This window comes from Diadema setosum, chromosome 18, assembly GCF_964275005.1.
Source record: "Diadema setosum chromosome 18, eeDiaSeto1, whole genome shotgun sequence".
In the NCBI taxonomy this organism is placed as follows: domain Eukaryota; kingdom Metazoa; phylum Echinodermata; class Echinoidea; order Diadematoida; family Diadematidae; genus Diadema; species Diadema setosum.
Window position 1 is genome coordinate 3,200,268 of NC_092702.1, and position 22,766 is coordinate 3,223,033.

Here is a 22,766-nt window from a genome sequence, read left to right on the forward strand (position 1 = left end):
TTTGACTAGCCCACCACTGTCATTGCTCACTTAGGACTAGCCATCTGCATGTAGGCCAGTGTTATTGCCAACCTCCTTGCTTGTGACATGTGACCTTTTGCATGGCATGAATGAAGTCATGGGAATGAGGGTAGAGTGAGAGAGTTACATTAGTATGTCAGCATGATGTTAGAGCAAGAAAGAGCTATCTACGCAGTGGAGCTGCAGTCTAACCTGTTGCTTGCCTTGATATGATGCTATAGAACTCTGTAGACACTGACTTTGAAGAGTGCACAGTACAGGCTTAGTTTGTTTGTGATGGTTCTACGTCTTTTGTGGTTTTTTATTCCTTCACAAATCTGGTCATCTAAGGACTTGTTCATGAGCTCCGCTGTATAGAAGATGCCTTTCAATGATTTTTGTTCATATGATCATTCTAGCTCAAATGGTTGCATAATTATTATCCATAATAAGTTTTCAAGTTCTTTACTAATTTGGAAGTATCACACGCAATGGCATAATAGTTCAGGTGATTTTTTTTTTTTTTCTTTTTACCAAGTACACCTGGGAAAAATGGAACCAGTGAGAACAAAATCTTGTCACAGATAATAAGGCTGACCTCGAACCCTGGCCAAATATTCACTCAGCCAAATCTTCTTATCAATGAAGGTCCATGAAGTTCAGATTTTCAATTACAAAGTATGTGTGCTATTGTGTATATGTGTAGGTGTGTGTGTGTGTGTGTGTGTCTAATCATACAGAAGAAAGCACTCTACAACTACATGTGTACTGTACTCAGGTGTTAAAATCCAAAGCCAGGGAAGGACGGGGATATGTCATGCCAAAAGTCAAGCTTGGTAAGCTTGCGGTTAATCTGCTGAGCACATATTAGCTTAGTCTCATTAGAGGATTAGGATATTAGCATTATTACAGCTCAGACAGAAGCTAAATAGTCAAATACACACTTTAAGATGGAGTAAATTAGCTGCTATGTAGTATTGTGTAGCTTGCAGCTGTTGCTTCTTCTTTTTTTTTTTTAAATGAGCCTGATAAAGTGAGTTTCCACTATAGTAATTTGATCATGTTACCTGCTATTCATCCACATTGGGGGATAGAGGATACTTCAGGCAATCCATTAATTATGGTGTGTGAAAATTGCTTTATATGGAATATTAGAGCCAATATTCGCCTGCCTGCTTGAAAAAAATTCATTAAAAAAAAATCACAAAAAATGAAGAGGAAATATGGGAGGTATGGTTCTTTTTGTTTGTGTGCTTGTTTTTGAATATCTTCAAAGATAGACAGCCATTTTAATGTGAACAGGAGCACTGAATATGATATCAAATTGAGAATGATACATCAAGAGCTCTCATGAACAAAATGGCAAGCCCTTGTTCTAACGTCATAGCAGTGTCGGAAAGGTGATGACAGAGATGTCCTCATGGAACAATGAAAATGCGATTATGAAGAGTTTATAAACTTTTCACTTTTTGAAAAAATATTGTTACTGTACGAGCTGAAATTTTCACGGTGGTTTTATTTTCGAGAATTTTGCGAATCGCCTTTGAACCGCGAAAATAATAACACATGAAAATGACAATGCACAAATAACTAAGTTCAGTTAGACCCTCGCAACCGCGGAAATTAACAACCCGCAAAAATGTCCTCCAAGTAGCAATTCGCGAAAATATCTGTACGCGAAAATTTCAGCTCGTACAGTACTCATTTATATATCATCAAGTCTAACATACCACATCTCTGTGTTTTGGTGTTATCATAATCTTTGATATTCACTGTTAGTGTTTCATGAGGTAGGATAAACAATAACCTTCTAATTTAGCCCCTTGTTAAAATGAAATTGCTTGTTTTTGGTCGCAGAATTTCAAAAAGCCTTATTGCTAAATTTATAGTTACTCTCAAATTGGCAGCACACGTACATCATTTCTGCAACTTTCTCAAAATGGCAAGTTTTCTGCAAATTTGCTATTGATTTATCCACATTTATGAATTTAGCAAGCTTTATCTAATCTTTCTCTGCAATGAAATATGCAGTGAAATTAAGTGTTGCCAATTTGATGACAAAATGATAATTTCTGCAGGAAAATTTCCCCAATGACCTAATGAATTACAAAGGTATTTTTTTGAGATAATGAAACTATGTACTCCACCTTGTCCTCTGCTTCCGCCTGAGGTGTGAATAACAAACATGCAAGAAAAATGGGGGAAAATAAAAACAAACATGTACATCAAATCAAAACTGCAAAATCAAATCAAAGAGAAATCATAATCAAATAAAAAAAGAACTCATAATCAAACAGAGTTGGGTAGGAGGAGAGAGAACATGCACATTACGATGTGTCTACATTGGACTAATTAATGCTAATATTTGACCACAGCTGAGCACACAAATGCAGGCCATACTGGGAATTACATGTAAGGGTATCTACATGCTTCCTATGATTATCAAGTTTTCATAATGTCTTGTGTCTTGAATGGTCGAAAGCATAACAGAGCCACTGCTTTAATAGTTCATATTAAAAGCGGGGAAGTGGGCAATTTGCCAGAAAACTGTAGCGAACATTCACCAATCAATTTGCATATTTCTACATAATCTAAACTACTCGCATTATTATTAGCACATTTCCCAATATTCAAACAGACCCCTTCAGGTAGAATTACACAGCACAGCATGTTAATTATTAGTCAGTTTGTATTGCTCTTTGGGAAGGGTTATTTGTTTTATTGATTGGACAAGCCATGCAATATTCATAGTATAGAGGAACCAAATAAAATCCCAAAACAATTTTACACAATTTGAAGTTTTGATCTATTGCAGTTTTGTTTTACTTTTCTTTGAAAAGGCTTGCTGATATCATGCAAATTAATTTTAAAAAAGAATAAGGGATGTATTATCTAAGTGAGTACTCCACAAGCTAAACAGCTCCACCAACAAACATTTAGGGTAATTTTCAACCAGTTGTATCAGCATCTATCATACTTGTAATACAGTTTTATGGATAAACAGGCTGCAAGGGGTTAAAGTTTGCCAAGACATGCAGAGTATGCTTTATTATGTACAAAATATATCTGGGACTTGATACTATAAATCTTTAATAACGTGCCCTGATCAGCTGTTGCTACTTATCTTTTATTCATATATCAGCACCTTGCTGCACATTGCATCAACAATTATGCATGGAAAAGTGGGGGGGGGGGGGGGGGCTTAGTGGAGCAATGACAACATGCACATTCAAGCACAGCCAGAAGAAGCAGAACAACAATAGAGAACATATCTACATAAAGGGTTTTGTACCCTCCTACCACTATGTCCAATTAGTTGTTCAAGCATGCTTGGATATGGCATGCACAGTCTAATTACGTTATCCCGAGTTATTGAATACGAAAACTCCAAGTCTTTGAAGTTTCCCTCCACAGCTAAAGAGATGATGGATATAATTTTGAAGGTGGAAAACAAATATTAAAAGGCATCCTAGTTTAAGGCAGTTCGACATTGTCAGAGAATGCATCACATGAAGAGACCCAGTCGGAAGGCACCAAAGTTGGGAGTAGGGCTTGCAGTGTGTGAGAACTCTTTCGTCTACTACAAGGCTACCAGAGCATAAGTTTATATGGAGAGTTCACAAACTGCAATGACATTAGATGTTGAACTTTCCTCATATCATCTGTGATATTCTTTACCCTTTAAAGCAAACAGCGGCAAGGCTCTTTTGCAGGAATGTGAAGGTTGTTTCTTACAACATTATTAGGATAAACTGTGATTAACTATGGACTGACAATGGTGCTAGAATTTCTGGAATCCTTTCAAAAATCAATGTCTTGCAAGAGATCGTAATCACCACAGTATAGTTGTGAGGAGAGCTTTGGTGGACTTTGTGCTTTGCCTGCGGATGCACTTCATTGCTGCTTGAGCATCAAAACCATGTTATATAAAAGGAGCCGGGAATTGCTTTACAATATTCTGTCATCATCTTAAAGTATGTTATTCTTTGCAGAGATCTAATGGAACTTCGCACAATCTGATCAATAGAGGCTGAGGTATCATACATCCAACACTGAGTCTCCATCTCATTAAACTTCCACTGCCAACAACATAGAATCCACAAAGTCGCAATTTACAGCAGCTCATCCCTCCTTTCCCAGCAAGTTGTTAAAAAAAAAAAAAAAAAAAAAAAAAAAAGAGAGAGAGAAGCTTTTCATGTGCAAGGAAAACTGTGGCTTTTCATTCCGGAAGGTGCGCCCTGACACCATACACCGCGAGAAGCTTGAACATTTCTTGGCAACTGCCTATTCGGTTTTCATGAAATGCACCGAGGTAGCTCTCGACTGCCAAGACTTTAACTGCCTGGCTACGGAATAAATTTCCATTTCCCCCACCCTCCCCCATGCCCAGTTATTTCACTGCCTGTTTGCAAGTGCAGGATTTGTTGCTGAGCGATAGGTGTGCAAGGTGGTCTGACTTGGCTGCCAGCAAACTCTAAGCCGGTGCCTCTCTCTTCAGGCTTTCTGCATAACTTGGCCCTCATGTGTCAGACTGCTGTTTTCTGCCTCTGTCTCTACTGCAATGTGATCTTATTCAAAGCCTCATTTCAGACTACCTTCCCTCCATGCTACCACATTTATTCATGGGGAAATACAAAAGGGTGTTATATTTTGCCCAAAGATGAAAATTTATAGGTTTGAACTGCATTGAACATAACGGATTAAGTTCTTATTCCTTTTGACGAGGGTCAAATGCATCAAAAGGCTTTCTTCTTACATTAATCACCTCCACTGATGTTTTAGCGACATTCTATCAACCATAAAGCTTTGATACTGGTCTCCATGTTGGATTGGTCCTGCTCTAGCTGGTCTATTCTTCAAGAACTTCCTTCCGGTCTCTCTGCTCCTGACCCCACCCATCATCCCTCTGGACCCCACCCATCATCCCTCTGGACCCCACCCATCCTCCCTCTCGACCCACCCATCCAAAATTCTGCCCAAGAGGAAATGGTATAAAGACCCGCTTGGCTCTTGCACCTCATCGCTATTCCTCCTCCCATTGTCAAGTTTTGCATGATGACTTTGTTCCCATATACCCCCACACCCCCTTATACCCCCCCCCCACCTCCACACAAGCATGCACCTACACACAAACATATTCCTCTCACAATACTTGTTAAATACTTCATTCTTGTTGTAAAATCTTAACCCTCCTCCTGCCCTCTACACCATCCTACCCTCCCCAAATCAAACAAAACCTAAAGAAAAAAAAATTAAATGAAATAACTTTTGTGAGTGTTCATCTCACCTCCTCCATAACTCCTCCCCGTGCTCTGGTTGAAGCGAGACTGTGGCAGCACCAGTTCTGAGATCTGTTGTAGGGCCAGGAGACTGGCGGGGTGTGGTCCAGACTATAGATACAAAGAAACAACAAAAACAAAAGGCACTGTTTTAATTCACATTCAGTTTGAACCATGAAGAGTATATTTAATACTATAGAGCATATTAGATACATAGAGCATGTTTCACATTTCAACTAATTGCATCTTTACATTGGATCAACTTTTGATTACATTCTAGTATTCAAATTCTCATTTGATTATATTTGAACAATGTATAAGTCTGGGGATTCTTAGAACTGTAGGCTTCTATGTAAAATGTGCCAGATGCTACATGGTACCTTGCAAAGACTGCAATTCCCACCATGCTAACTCTCATGAACAGTCATGATAACATTTGGGGAAGCCCTGACATGCATAATACATTTTACACTACCATGACGGGGAATGATTTTTTCTGGTATCACAAAGCAATTTGCTATGCATTTTGGACAAGAATGCTCTACAAAATTTCATTTGTGTAGCAATTTCATCATATTGAGTTGTATACCCCTTTGTTCAGAAACTATATCCATTGATTAAAATTGCTACTTGATTTCAAGAAGAGAAATTATTCCCTACATGGTTTGTACAGTATCCCATTACCATCCATCATCATGCATTAGTGGCTAATGTGCTCTTGTATCTGCACTGCTTTTATCCCATGCCCAACATGTAACATCAGCAGCTATGTTATACTTTTAGAGTCTATATCATCACTAAAAGGGAGATACGTGTATCATCTGTTTAGTTTATGAATTCAAAAACATAGCAATCATAGCAAACAAACATGATGCAAATTGAGATCCCAAAAAGCTACGTTTGTGACTGGGGCTCCTGAAAAGGATGAACCTCTCGATCCCCGGCAGAACAACAAAGAGGCCAATGTGTTCAAGGCTCTATGTATGCTCAAAACACTAGTTTGATCAAATATGATCATAGCAGAAAGCGACAACATCAGTGCAAACACTCAATTAGACGATGGTGGATGTAGGGTACGTGTGAGTGAAAGACTGAAACGCACGGATGATAATGGCCATGAGACGAGGTGTGCTGGATGGTAAGAGCAGAATATCGGGGGGGGGGGGGATCTTGGGAGGATGACTCACCCCACCCATCCGTCTCTCCCTCACACACAATGGATTCATATGACTGAACATGTGGAAATGAATTAGTCTGGGAGTATGACTTTTGCTTGATGAAACATACATGTACATATATCACAGCATCAAAGTACATGCCTCCTACAGCCAAGAACAGTCAGAGGATTTGATGCATTAAGAAAGAAGATACAAATAGGGGAAGAAAAAAAACAACAACAAAAGAGGCCTCGAAAGGAGCAGCGGGATTATGATGAGTCCACTTCGGTGAGCGCATGCTTTATGCATGATCCCTTTTCACCCGGGCAGACTTTGGATTCTGGACTTGCTGCAAATCGCACATGCTTGCATTGTATCTAAAGTACGATACTATATACTCGGGGGAAGTTCAGAGTCAAGTAGAATTCACAGGTCAATTCAAGGACTGGAGCACACACACATAAAGACACACACACACTCACTGCACACACCTACTCCCCTCATTCAACAGACCTCCTACACACAGCAGCCGTCTATACTATATAAGTATATCTACATATACTTAGCTCTAGGGGAAGATCGCAAGCAATTAGCATACATGATAATTCGGTTTTCCAATTAAAGGGCACCAGACGTTTTCATCGATTTTTCTCCTTCTTCCTCGATTCCCTTAATAAACCCTCGCTGCTCCTCAGTATTTTCTACTATAGGCCTACACGTTACCACAGCCCAAACATACACACACACACACATACACACTCACACCCCCTCTCTCGCTTTAAATACAAACAGTGTGTACAGCCATGAATCACTGTGTACACAGATTCTTCACACAGTACTTGCTGTCTATGGGATCACAAAGGGTTAAATGTTTTTTTAGCACGCAGTTGAGACAATGTGTACAATGGGATTCTCCAGTATAAAGATTGCATTATTAACAGGTGTGCCAACATCACCTTCTCTTCCCTAAACCCTCTCACACCCAGTCAACAGCTGTGAATTCACACACATACAAGTCTGGGAGAACCATATTGCAATGGTCATGCCCTCATTAAGATTACACATTAAATAATGCTTGGGGGGGGGGGTGGAAGAGGTTGTCCAGATTTATAGCTGCGAACGACAGCAAAGTTCATGATGAAATGACATGAAAATTATACTCTGTCTCACCCATAACATCACTTGTTAATCAATGCCATTACATAATTTGTATAATCTGTATCCGGCTTTAATGCATTCTGAATGTATCTGGTTTCACGTCGTCTCAACTTGTCCACTAATCTCAAAGACATCAAAGAATTAGATATTTAAAAAAAAAGGACAACACTATTTTGACAGGTAGATGGTCTTAGTTAATTTTTCATTTTCACATTTTTAAAAGTAGATATTTAAAGCAGATAGGTTATGGCAGAGCACCACCAGTAAACCCTATAATAAATCACTGATAGTCCAGTTGACATTAAAGAACCATCATCATTATTACTCATCTGTTCGAAACATAAGGTGATATGGCATAAAATTTGGATTGGGCATTTTGTTTGTTACCTTGAGCTAACAGTATGTAATATTATACTATCTTTTTTTTTATTATTGTGTTTTTATTTAAATTCATGAAATTTTTCTGTCGAGATGTTTGTCATTGGAACTGATTGACAAAATCACTTGTGTTTTGTGAAGCAGTCATATTCCATCTTTTTGTGGAAGAATTTAGTAATGCCTCACTAATTTTCTAGACTTACACAGTTACTATTAAAGCTGCATTTTATATCTCAAATATTTCTTAAATTTTCATTCAGATGGGTAAAATTATCCATACACTGATTATCCAGGTTTCATCAATGGTGTTCCATCCCAAAATCAAACTTTGCCATGGTAGGGCATTACTTTGCCATGGTAGGGCATTCCTTTGCAACAGCCACATATATCACTTGTAATACTTGGGATATAAACAGCATCACATGTCTGCTAGTATAGACAGTGAAAGGCAAACAATATTAATATTATCCTCTTCTCCCTCTCACTCTCTCTTCCAGGATGCTACAACAGGTGTTCAGGGTCAATTCCCAGCTAGATATAAAGTGCATGGCAGCAAAGATGACACTGTAAAGGTTGCCATGGAAACAACATCATATCAAACTGACATTGCGGCCATGCCCTCTGTGTACAAGAGATGTTAGGAGCAACAGAAGGCCAGGCTGTATTTCCTTTGCTCGATTGAATCTGTGCATTGTAGTGATAATTGTTAGGTGTACATGGTATCCCACACGTCCCGTCGTCAGAGCCGCGCCCCGACACCGTGCACGCGCCAGCGACCCTCGCAGGAAGGCGTCGCACTGGTTGATTTGATTCGCAGTGCCTCATCTGTGCCGGCGAAAACTGCCACACCTTGGGCCTCTCCGCACCGGAGCGGAGCGCACATACACACATATATGCACTGCCAAGATGAGGTGGGGGTGGGGCATCCCCAGTTTGAGAGGAGCAATTAAAGGCTCAGAGAATGCTTTGAGGCTATCAAACCCCATCATCTGCTGTGGGCAGAAGTGTGGGTGCACGCTCCCTGCCTACTCAAGGAAATATTGATACTGGATGTTGTAAGGGGGAAGGGATCATGGAGGAGAGGAGAATATTATTGAATGTACCCTGGCATATTTATAGGGTTAGGATCCCCAATGGCTTTCCTCAATCAAAAAATTATATACATCAGCCAATATTACTATGCATAAACTTTGAAGAAATTTTTAATCGCTCTGTTTTAATTCAGGTTTTAAATGATCATACATTGCCTCTTTGGCTCCAAAAATCTAAGACTACACATTGAGCATTATTTATTTGTCTGCAGTAACTAATTTGTCACACATGAATGCATCCTTCTGAAGAGTCTTCATATTCTTTTCATATTTATCTTCTTGCATAAACTGTTTCAAGGTATTAGACTAATTTCATATTGATTTAGAACGAAGAAAATATAGATATCTTTAACTACAGGATTTTAATGACTGTCAATGTCTAACCATTCAATAATTATGCGAGTAAATGATCATATAAATCAACTTCCCATTTTTTTTTTTTGCAAACATAATCTGCATTGAGAAACATGACACTGGCAGCGCTTTTCCCCTGCTTACAGCCATATGATATCTGAGAAGAGATAGGATTTTTAATATGCCATTAATCAGTAACGGGCAAGGCCAGGACAGGTGACCTTACAGCTATATTTACTCCTCTGTGATATTTCTGTCCAGCAGGAGAGACAGCGTGATGAAAGAAAAGGGGAGGGGATGAATGGGCCTCCTCCTCCTCCTTCTCCTCCTCATTAAGTCTCAATATGCCTCCGTTACAAATTGATGCCAGCGATGCATGGAAGGTGAATGAAGTCATAGATTTGCAGGTACAATGAGAGTTAATCGTGGTCAATCTTTTTGATGTCATTTTTAAAATGAAAGATAGAAAGTTTCATATGAAATCTTAGTCAATGACAAGGCAAAAACATATCTTTCGACATTCAAGAGATAGGAAAAAAATGAGAATTTTGAATACATATTTTGCGTGATGACATTTGTAAAGTCAATATCATACTTTGGCAAGGAAGCTACGGCAAAAATAAAATAGGTTATGGGTGTCCATGCATACTGAAACCCATTTAAATAGTAACTGCAGGAAACAAGATTCCCCTTTTCTTTGAAATATATCTGTTCTGCAAATACAAACAGGAAGTATCACAGGAAGGAAGGAAGGTGTTGAAGAGATGCATGTTTTGAGTAAAATTAAACTGCAACGGAGAAAGAAAAAAAGAAAAAAAAAATGAAGACGGAAACAGAGTTTGAGTCAACATGCTGGGGAACACTGGGTGTTGCCCTCTGGTGATATCCTAGCCCACGATGCATTTCAGCCACAGGGGGGTCTGCGCCCGTTCGTAATTCGAAGGGACAGGGACTTTACGGTTACTGTCATAATTGGCTTTTCTCTTCCGAGCGGCCCCCAACACCCCGCCCCCATGCTCTCCTGCTCCATGTGATTCTCTTTATCATAATGCATGCAGCCAAATGCAGACTCTTGTCTGCAAGGCCCGCTCGCTTTGGCAGGGCGCCTGTGTGAATTAACGCCAAAATCGCCAATCACTCCAACTAGCTCCCCACAAATCTGGATCTTCAACAGGAAATTCTATCTACACTAAGACACACTTCTGAAAACAATACAAATTATGTATTCAATTCATGATTGTGCGCACTTGTCTCCATAATTTCCATCAGAGAATTTACAACTGGGTAGAGGTTTTTAAAACACCACAAGAATTTCTGCATATGTGATTTTGACAGACTTCAAATCATATTCAACTCGTACTTTTCCTATTTGAATACAACAAAACTCGGTATTCATAAAAACCAGTCATTACACGTTTGCTACCACACAATGTTTTGCTTTGTTGTTGTTGTTTTTTCCAGTAACTAAAACTGACACACTGAAAAATAGTTTGTTGCAGCAGAGACAATGATGCACACCCGAGATTTACAAGATAATTTGGTTGAGACAAATTACTCAGACTGAAAACTCTGCAGCAGGCATTCACTGCCTGGAGAGGGAAATCCCCTGTTAATCAAATCATGCCATGCAAACGAAAATCTTGACTCAATGGATCACTTTCAGCTCTCTGAACATGCTATCCATTCTCCCTTCAAAAGTGACTAATTTCGCTGTAATGCCAGATTCGGAGATGAGTGCAACTCCTTTCACTTCATGCACTTAATTTTCCAGTACGGTCTCGCAAGGCTCAAAATCCTCTTGGTCAATACGGAGAAGGGACCAAAATATGTAACAAAACTGAAGGAAAATATACATGCTTTGTAAGAAATCAAACACATCAGTCCAAGGGATGCATCTACTAAGGCTAAACACGAACCTTAAAGCGGGCAAAATCGACACCGGCGCGACACGTTGGAAATTCACCCTGTTCCGACAAAACAACGGGGTGATAAATAAATAGATGAAGGGAACTATAATGGGAGTGGGGGGGGGGGGGATGAAGATGATGGGTAGTCTACAAATTCAGACTCCTATTTTTCAGTACAGCATGCAGAGGACACAATTAAAAAATGCTACTACATACTATTATTCAAAACACATGCACACTGAATCTAAGAATTACAGATAATTACGTATGGGTAATGTTTCAAACTGGAAAAATGCACAGCCATACAATTTTTGTACGACATATTTTTTCTCTCATAATGAGAATAATGAATTGCTTCTTTCTGTGGAACGCGTATCTATAAAATCTCTGCGAGAAGATTATCAAGAAGATAGTGGGTGGGAAGGTTAGACATCTGTGGGCTATACAGTCCCAACAAAGTGTCCAAGCATCAACCCCTTTCCTGACATGTCGTACGAGTTGAGGGTGTGGCAGACGAGGTTGCTGGTAACAACACACACTGGTGTTGATGACCCATGAGGAGAAGTGATACAGGTGTAATGAGAGATGGAGAAAAAGAGCGGAAGAGAGGATGGGAAGGCAGTCTCAACGTCGTAGACTAACCCCGTCACCGATGACAACCATGGGATGAGGCAGAGTCAGCAGAAGCCCACGCAGGGCGATATTAATGACTTGGTAAATAAGAGATGATGAGGTCCCCGCCAAGATGAGATAAGGAATGTCTAATGAGTAATGGACTTGGTCAACCCATGACTGAATGGCCTAGCGATGTCACAACAAACAATCTACAGTCACCATCCACTCTTTGCATCTGATTCTGTCCCATAGCACTCTAAAAAGACAAATCTGCTTCTTTTACATAGCACGCATATTCTTAAAACACTCTAAAACCACACTCACTAGTAAAGAGACAAAATTAATCAGAGCTTATCCCTTTGTCATTTGGTGATCAATAATTTGCATGCTATTTCAAATGATACATCTGTAAGTCACAATAAATAACATTCAAACTCTTCAGCAATCATCTACCTTCTAACGCATTCTGTATGTCTTTCCCTTTTGAGAAACACTCACTCTCCTACACTGAGTTTATGTGAGATTTGTCTACATTGTACATCTGCAGACTTGTGGGGAAAAAAGTCCATTGGCACTTTAATTTCTATAAGTTAAGTCTGGTATACTTCAAAGTATAAGTCTGTATGCAATGTTATGATTTGTGGCTGCTTCTGAATGTTTTGATTGTTGGTTAGCAAAGCATTTACTGTATACGCCGTTATTTTCGCGTACAGATATTTTCGCGAATGACGAGGTCATAGACATTTTCGCGAGATGTTGTTTTCGCGAATCGACGCCGACGCTTACGTTAATACTCCATTAACAAAGCCCATGGAGACAATTTCGTGTGTTGTTAAATTCGCGATCCAACTGCAATTCCCGAAATTCGCAAAAATTAAACCCTCGCGAAAATAACGGCATATACAGTACTGGATGAAAAAGGATGAAAATTAATGGCGAACAATGGCTACACAGAAGAAATTAGCAAGGAAAAAAGTCTAAAAATAAAGGTGATAATGAATGGTTCTCATAAACATGAAATAATTCTTAAAAAGATGAAACATGCATTTCAAGTTGCTGCACAAGCTATTTTGGACATCAAAAGTTAAGACAAACACCTTAATTTCAAGCTGCTGTTACCTCCCCTATGTGGAATGATTAACAAGCAAGCACAAAATAACAAAAAGCTTGAAACATAATGAATGAAATTCAAACAAAAGTGGACACTTAATGATTTGGTCAAGCAATGGCCCAATGACATCAAAATGAGATGACCAATTGCTATTCAATACTGATAAATCGGATTTGAAATATGAGCAATACTGCGCAGTTTCATGATAATCATGCTTTATGTAAAATGGCAGAGTTTTATGCTATGGACACCTTGGGTGATGAAACCATGGGTGGGTTCTGTAAATTAATGGATGCATGGGTGAAAACATGGATACATGGACAGATGGATGGATGGATGGATGGATGGAAGAATGAATGAATGAATGAATGGATGGATGGATGGATGGATGGATGGATGGATGCTACATGTAGGTAAGTAGCTGGATGAATGCAAATACTACCATGAATGCAAGCACTGAAGCAAAACAGAGTGTACAGTATATGATGCAATAAAATCATCCGTATAGGATAAATGAGGCATGGGGTAAATGATACACAAACACACTTGTCACACTGGGGCCAAACCTTAAAATGTTCCTGGTTGGTAGGCAGGTTAGTAAGAGAGGGTCAGAATAAAAAGTAATATAAATAATATATTAGTTAAGAACAAAGGAATAGATAGGGGTGCATTGCTCTTTTAATGTGAGTGGGATCAAATGAAGGGTGAGTTGTGTGTATAAATATAGTTAGGGGAATAAATACTTCAAAACTAAACAATACACAGATAAATGCAATATCCATAAGTAGCACTTCATAAAAATAATATTGATGTAACAGTGAACAAACATTTAAAGCAAACTAAGGTCAATATGAAAAGCATTAATCATTTTAGAATGGTGAAACACATACATTTAGCTCAAAAGGATAAAAAATAACTGTCAAGAAAATAATAGGTACAAAAAATACTTGTACATTGTACATTGCTATTGAAATGTAGGTCTTTTACATGTTCATAGAAGATATTCACAGTAAGAGTTTCAATATTTTATGACGTACATTATGCTCAAATAATGCAAAACAAAGCTTTTTTTTTTGGTCTGTTTCCCAAGAATCACCTGTTATATAATCCTCCTGGGACTGTGCAGTTTTGATTTTTTTATGTGATTTGATTTTAATCTATTTGCTTTACATGAATTCTATAAAAGCATTGACTGCTTACAGGTAAACAACCATGGAACCAACAGCTTTAAGTCCCCTAGGAAAGACTATGCAACCAGGATTTAAAGTGTCCTACCTAAGGGCACCACTGCTGAAGCCAGGGACATGAACTAAGAACCTTGTGACACATGGTTCATGGTCTAATCCACAGAACCATAGCAGCTACTCTTGGTGTGCTACTGTCTGCTAAATTTCCCACAATTGGCGAGAGCTTGACTGTTTCTCCCAAGTTATTACCTGCATCACTCCTTGCCTAATGAAAATGGGAGCCAATTCAAATAGATGCTTGGTGATCTCCCTAAAAAAAAGGAGCATCTTGGACAAAAGCAGTACATTTACTGAACAAGTCCAACAGGGACACGTTCACTGCACGCAAGATGAGGGTTCAAGTCTACAGACAAGACACAGCCTGTCTACGGCACCCTGTGGGTCCACACCCTCTACAATCATCTACACAACTGATATACATAGCCACCAAACCAAACAGTTAGCGATTTTAGAAGGATTTCTGCCAATCAGAACTGCCAGGAAATGAGAGATTTACATTAAGCACAGATGCCAAAATCAGGTCAATCAATACGAGTCAAATTGCTGAAGAAAAAAATCTGAATATGATGTGAAAATGCTTAGTCTCCTGTCTGAAATTCTCACAAGCCATATTTCTGATGTTTTTTGTGTAACTACACCAACTATTTCTTCAGACTGCCCTTCCTCTATTTGTCATAATTTGCATCAGTCTCAAATAAAACAATACAAAAATACAGGAAGGAATTTTCATATTTTATGGCCAGTCCCCCCTGTCAACCTGTCAACATGTGGTACAACCAAAACAGGCAGGTACCGGTAATCAACACGCACAGATTCATTAACTTGGAATTATTTCCCCCAAAACAGGTCCAATCCTTCAATCCCTCGCCATTTCCCCAGAGCAGAGTAGACTCTCACACATTTGGTAGATGAGTTAGCCATCATGGGGGTGGGGGTGGAAGAAAGGACTGCTCTCTAAATTTCCAGCATAAAAGCCATTCATAATGAGAGCAAAAACTCACAACATTGCAGTGAAAGTTCAAGGCTCATAAACCTATCTCTTTCTAAAATCGCTGACTTAAAGTTCAAAGCACTACAAGTCATCAAATTAAAACACCAAAAATTAAACAAACAAACAAACAAACAAATAAACCATGAGGAGTCAATAAGTTTTCTTTTTCAATCTGCACCCTGTTGTTTCCAGTTCTTTCCAACATATCCAGTTACATCATTCTCTGTGAACAAATGGTGGTAATCATGTAGAAATGCACACCTACCGTTCGCTTCGCTGTTTGTCAATCAAATTTTGTGCAACTATTGGAGATGCTAAATTGAACCATATCAGAGAGTTTTCATGGAATTAGAAAGCCGAAAAGGTAAGAAAAATGAGAAATCGGAGTTGAAAAGTACGTCGGTCGCGAACATAGTCTCCGACGTAACTAGTGCACCGATTTTGCAGAGAACGATGTCGACGATTATAATCGATTCTGGTAGTCTCTAATTAGCCGCTTACTAACAATATCGAACTCGACTCGTGCAATACGTTTAGCCCCAAGGCCCTACTTTCTTTTTCGTATTTTTTTTTCTTATTGTTAGCTCACCCGAGTCGAAGCAGGGAGGCGTGGTACCACCTCCCTGGTCGAAGGCTCAAGTGAACTATTGTGATAGTTCTTTGTTTTCATTGCCACTATCATGATTACCACTATTCAAATTATTGATACAATTATTCATACCAGGATTAAGTCATCCATCCTTTCTTTAAAAATTGTGGCAAGTATTGATTTTATCATGAAAGAAGTTGATAATAATTTAGATTAAATTATTTAATTTGAATTGTATTGAAGGGAATAGAATGTGGTTGAAGGAAAGGTGGAAGAAAAAGGTTGGGCTATTAGGGAGAGAGAAAGAGAGAGGAAAGAAGATGAGAAGGAAGTTGAATTCAAAGGGGATTTGTTTCTAGTAATTTTCATAATTCATAGGCCTAATTTAATAAATTAATGAGAATAGTATTACAAAAGGTGTATGTTATACAATCATGTATTAATATTCTGGACTTCTCATAAAGTGCTCATTTTACCTAAAAAGAAACAGAATATTGAAATTGAAATGGTAATATGTTTTCAATTGATAAGTTCAACTTACAGTAGAAAGTAATCGTTTTTATGATAGTATTTATTTTTCCATTTCATTTTTTTATTATGTATACAAAAACAGCAACCCAGTATTTGCTTTTGTTTTGTAGTAAAAATCCATTTTATTGTGCAATATTCATGATGGATAATTCCCATTTTTTTTTCATATATCTTTTACTGTTTTGTACACATATTATCCGTCCATCATTTAGTCAGCGAAAAATGTTGACAGATATACAGTCACATGCAGGAGAAAATTAACTAAAACGATAAAAAAACAGAGGCATCAAGATCACTTTTCTTTTTTCCACATTATACTGTCGAGCCGACGTAATTATTGTGGTTAAACACCAAACAAGCGGCTGTATTACAGACTACAACAATCGATTATTGTCGTTATATCGCTCTTCCACATAATCGATCATCCATCATGCTACGCTGAGACATCGTCGATCGACTGGCGTACTTTCGAGTCAAAATTAGCTACTTTTCTTCTGTAATTGACTATGAAATTTCATGAAACCGTCAGATATGGTCCATTTGACATTTCTGATAGCCACAAGAAGTTTTCATTGACAAATTAAGGAAGGAAATGGTAGGTGTGCATGGTGTGCATTTCTACATGATTACCCAAATGGTAAGGTAGATATTTGAAATATAGGGCCTACTCCTAAATTCATATGGGCCCTACAGGGCTATATATAGTAACATGCATATCATATCTGATTTCATGACGGATTTCATGATTTAAGCAATGTGATAAATAGCAACAAACACACTCATCTGACATTAAATGTCAGAAAGAAAGAACACAGCTAATGTCATGTCTCTGTCACTGACAATGGGACTGACGATATCCAAGGATGTACGCTGAAATGGCTCAATACCAAAGTGCATCCCAGACTAGATTCACCTATATCGCTTCCCTCCCCTCCTCTCCAGAAAACAACCTGATAAAAGCATCTGATCCTTGACAAGATGCATGCCATGGAATCAATAAACCTTCAAAAGAAAAGTAGTCACGACTACATCCACCACTATTCTCCTCAAAACCCCCAAATGAGGGGGGGGGGGGTGGGAAAGGAGATAAAATGAAGAAGAGGACGGGAGGAAAAAAGACGGTCCACTGGACCATGCAGACAAATCTCCAAGGTCTCAAAGCCTTACTCTGAGGTCACCAGCAACAAGAGATTACATTTGTCTCCACTCCATTTCCTCAGCTCCTCCTCTTTTCTTGAACCCTTTAAAGGGATGATATAGTTTTGGTTGAGATGGCCGGCTTCAGGTTGCCAACTTTCTTCTTTTTTTTTTGTAAGATAATGAAAAACATCTTCTGAAATATGGAAGAGCATGCAAGTATTCTAAGACGAATTCAAAGTTTATTTGATGAAAATCATTTGTGAAATGGCTGAGATATCTAAAAACAAAGCAATCCTATAAAAAGGTGGGACCCACCTTTTATTCATCAAGATTGCTTTGAATTCCTTTGTTTTTGGATATCTCGGCCATTTCAAAACAGATTTTCATCAAATAAACTTTGAATTCCTCCTAGTATTGTATGCGCTTTAATATGTCATACATGGTTTTGTAATCAACCCGCAAAATGTTACAGGCTGAATTCTCATCTAAACCAAAATTATACCATCCCTTTAATATCATGCTTGGGTGCTGCTTGAAAAGGACAAAAAAAAAATCTGTGGGATAAATCTCAATACACACTGACTACATTGCAAGAGAAAAGGGAGGTTGGGAACTAAATGGCACTCCTGCACAACTCTATATACATACAACAGAAGACAGTTATGACTATCTCTTGTGGTGGGGGCATAATCCTTGCCATGTGATAAAGAAGGGTATTAAGGGCCACATGGTAGAAACCCTAATCCTGCAAGACATCTCTAAAGATCACTTCAAAGGATCTCTAAAGATCACTTCAAAGGATTTGCCTTTGATGGGGGGCAGGGCAACAATGGATTTGGCTGAGAGGGTAGTTTCACTCTTGAGGGACGAGTTAAGCTAAGCTGATCACAGTGACAAAGGCCGAACGACCATAACAAGCGTCTAGTCTTCCCCTTGCCAAGACCAGCCAATAAAATGGTCCAGATCTGTGGTCAGTGGTTCTAGTAGGCCTAACTGTTTGGGACAGAATACTGGCATATAGGCCTATAAAATAATGATAACCAGCATACCTTTTGATAGATGAGGCAGTAACAAATTGAGATCACTTGTTATTTTTGTCCACAAACTCCCACTCTTGGTTAACCAGGGGACCAATAAGAAATAAACTTTCATTTATAAGTTGCTTCTTGAAATTGCATCATCCTATTGGTATAAATCTTTTCTTTTTTTTTTAATAGAAATGTATGCTTACCACAGAAACAAGTCAAAGTAGACAACAATATGACTATTTTGTAAAGGTATATGATTGTTCAGTTCAAAGCATTCAGTCACATAGGATCTTTCATGAAGTCCAGTAGTAATACATAAGCCTAGGTCCTATATAATTGTACAGGATATGGAGTGCTTCAAGTATAATGCAGTTTACATTATTCTTCTGTTAAATGCAGTATACAGTTTGATTGGTTTCAAACATCCCAGAGAAGAGTGAAATTTATATTGGTGAATTATCTACAAATGCTTGTGTCTTGTCATTAATATTACACTGGTAAGACAGGTTTGGTATACCACATGAAGACAGCATGGCTGAGGAATAGAAGTTCTTGTGATCACAAAAATAAAGGGAACTGTAACAGAGTCCCTGAAATAATTCCACATGATTGGTAAATGTCAAGGGTCAGACAATTTACTTGCTGCAAATTAAATGAGTTATGAGATTGTGAAGTGCACACAGTAGACTGGTAACCAATTTCTGGATGATCAGTGTATCCTTATCACAGTGGGATGCTGCTAGGGTTGTCCTCAGAAAAAAGGTCACCAGTTCCTCAAGAGTGTACTCAGGATACACACTGAACTTTGTTTATTCAAGCCTGCTAGGGCCACACAGGGGTAGCCTTTTGTCAAGACTCTCATCATAGTATACTTCTGTCAGAGATGACAGCCAGTGACATGGATACACCTGCCACTGTTGTGTATCATAAACATCACTTCCAGTCAGAATTCTCACAGTTTTAGGAATGCAGTAGATGTGCCTGACTGGAGACTGAAAACAGAGAGACAGTATGTCCTATCTTTCCTCACATCATCACACATCTATAGTAGAAGTTTACAGTAAGAACTCAGTAATATGTTCCCATCATTAATGGGATAGGACAAAAAGATATATCAAAGGAAATGCACCGAACACGGTGGTAGCTACCACTACAACTCAACTCTTCTAGATGATTTAACATTCCCTCACTAATTTTCTCCGCCATTATTCTCCTTATGCTGTAAACACACCATAGGCTATCCTGGCTTACAGTACGATTCGTTCAAGACGCAAAGTTACGTGGGTATACTATTTGCTCAACAACTCAAAGGGTTATCTGTTGGAGTCAACCATGGAGGGACTCCAGGCCATGACACTTATCTCCACCCCTCTGGTAGTGGGGTCTCCTACCCCCTGACTCATCTCTACAAACACAAAAATCACTCAATCGGTACACAGTATTATCGTGGCTCATCCGGTTGCGCACGTCCTTGTCACTTTTTTTGTCCTTCCCAGGCAAGGCGTGCCTTCACCGTGACGCAAAGAACATAACAATGGAGGGATATGCATGAGATCAAGCTAGAAATCACTTTTGTACAACTGTCTGACAGAACAAGTGGCCATGCATTTTCTAACAGAACAGCATAAAGAATAACAAACAAATAACAATAAAAAGAGAACAGAAAAGAATCATCTGAGCTTGTCCCTCATTGGGCTGTCTGTTTTACATTCTATCTTGACACTACCATTCATACCTCATACCACTGGAAATGAAATTTTGATAGTTATGAATATCTGTTGTCATGGAAAATGTAAATACTGATGTAAATATTGTCATCAATATTGTTAAACATGAAAGTCACATTGAGGCAACCTAGATTTCGGCATCAGAAAATTACTTTCAGAAGAAAAATCCAGTGCACTGTCTGTATGGTCATAATAATTACACACCATAGCTAAAATCTGTTTTGTTTTTGTTTTTGTTTCTTTCTTTTTTTTTTGCTTGGCCTCAATCTACTTGGTTTTGTGTTGGATGGGCAAGCACATGGCCAACTCTCTAAAACCCTCTCAGGTGGTTTTATTGGTTGATTTACAAATCGTGTAACCTTCTGATTTTCTGTATGCAGGGGGATTTTATTGAGGGTATGAAATTGGTTGACCAGCCATTTAGAAGAGGTGATTTCCTATTCCTACAAGTCACAAGTTTTGGGGGTCACTGACCCAACATATTTTGTATTCACAAGCTAATAAGCAATTACAGTTGACACACAAAGAATCAATACCTCAGATATTGGACCTGTAATAGTTCCTCTACTCTTAAACACATAATGAATTTTGACATGGAACCTAATTTACTGATAAATATGATAAATACATATCTACATGGACTTAAATTGATTGCCCACGAGGGAGCTACCCCTAACCACAACAGTGACTTGTCTGTGAGTCACTGATATGTCCAGATTTTAGAGGCTAAAATTAAAATGACCACCAGCTGATTGAGATGGTCAAGCAGCAATCAATATTGGTTCCTGGAGGCCAGCTAATTAATCAGTACACTTGTTACCCCTGGCAGCTACCGCTGCACAGCTCAGAGGAATGAAGTTGTCGCATTCACATCGCAGACCAAAAGGTTAACTGTCTGGAAAACCACACAGACAAGGCATACGTTCTACCCCCTACAGCGTCATCAGAATAGGTACAGTACCAAATATCTCAAGCATGCTAATCTCTAAGAAATGTTTCCCCAGCAAGATTTTTCATCAATCCGAAAATCAACACAGACTCATACAAAAACTAGACCAAGGTAAAAACCAGTAGTTCAGCCACAGGAGGCCAGACGTAATACTGGGCTAAAATGTGTATGATAAGCAGACTGCGTTGCTGGTTTGCTAATCATTGCACATCAAGATGAATGCAGTTGATGCCCTGTCTCATCCCATCCACAAGGAAAAAAAAAAAACCAGAATACCGACACTTCAAGTAGTGTTGTGGCTTATATGCGTTTTAGAATTTCCACACCTGATTTGCTTGCCACGAAAGATGAAATTGCTGGATAACCTTCTTCTCAAAGCCAGACAGAACTCCTACACACTGAGAAGTCTATTCAAACTGTGAATGATTCTATCTTGCTCCTTCAATACAAGGAAGATGAGAATAGTTATCATGATGAGATGTCTATAACGTGAAAAGATGACCTTCCCATGAGCCCCAAATAAAGTAGAATTGGAGGGACCTGGAGACATTTGAGCAGTAGTCTACATGATTGCACTGAATAAACACCAGACATTTGTGAGGAGGCAGCGCTTCATGTGAAACAGAAAAGTATTATTTATCCCCATAAACGACCCCTTGGTATGAATACCATGCCTGGTGAATAAAATGAGATGCCATGTTAAAGAGGCAATTGTCAGTGGATTATAAAAGACTCCATCATGAAGGTTTTTGCATGTTGCACCAGCAGCCTTCAGGATGAATCACAACTCTTGTTTACTAGTGTGCTAGCCTTATTTCTCACCCAGTCAATGGCTTGGAAAGCCAACAAAATCTAACTTAAGGCTGCTCTCTCTACTAAAATCCAACAGTACAAGACAGTGTTGAATACAAGTTACATTAAATCATTCAATGATTTCTAAGAACATCAATTCCAGGAAATATCTCACAGGACTGCTTCTGTGTCAAGCATCATAGAGTAATGTTTTATGACTGTGCTTGCCATTAAACATTTTCTACAATTTTACCTTCCACAATGTGTGGTATTCTTGATATTGATAAGAAATTTAGAATTTCAAATGTATCAGCAAAGATGCATCACATGAAGTGTACCCACCTCATGCGGGGAAAATTATTTCAGCCTCCGTAGGCTACAAACTGTCCATACAGCAAATGATGAAATTTTCTCACATTACTCGCTTCTCATAACCAATGCCTTGATTCCATACGCCAGGCCCATATTATGATTTTTCTCCAAGGCATTAATGCAACAGATTTAGTATGAGAATAAGACCTACATCATTACTAATTTTGTTCATACAGAGTTGTTTCACAAGTGGCTTCCTCTTTCACTGTATTCCTCTCTGTGATGAGAAATTTAAAGAACTGTGTCCATGACTGCATTCCCCATTTGTCCTCATATATTTCAGAGACAGTTTTTTTTTTTTTTTTTTTTAAAGCAGAGTTGGAAATTTCAGATGTGAAAGTACCCTCAAT

At 38.7% G+C, this 22,766-nt stretch overlaps 1 protein-coding gene across 4 annotated transcripts in view; it reads right to left on the reverse strand.

The window, feature by feature from the left end:
- Positions 1-22,766, reverse strand: part of LOC140241338 (gamma-adducin-like) — a 111,285-nt gene that overhangs the window by 35,631 nt on the left and 52,888 nt on the right. For 3 of the 4 annotated variants that reach the window (XM_072321070.1, XM_072321067.1, XM_072321068.1), the window contains exons 3-4: positions 5,288-5,390; positions 2,148-2,165 (exon numbers count right to left, since the gene is read on the reverse strand). In XM_072321070.1, coding sequence (XP_072177171.1) covers positions 2,148-2,165; positions 5,288-5,390 — 121 coding nt within the window. The remainder of the gene's footprint in view (positions 1-2,147; positions 2,166-5,287; positions 5,391-22,766) is intronic. The other variant, XM_072321069.1, reaches the window with a different exon arrangement.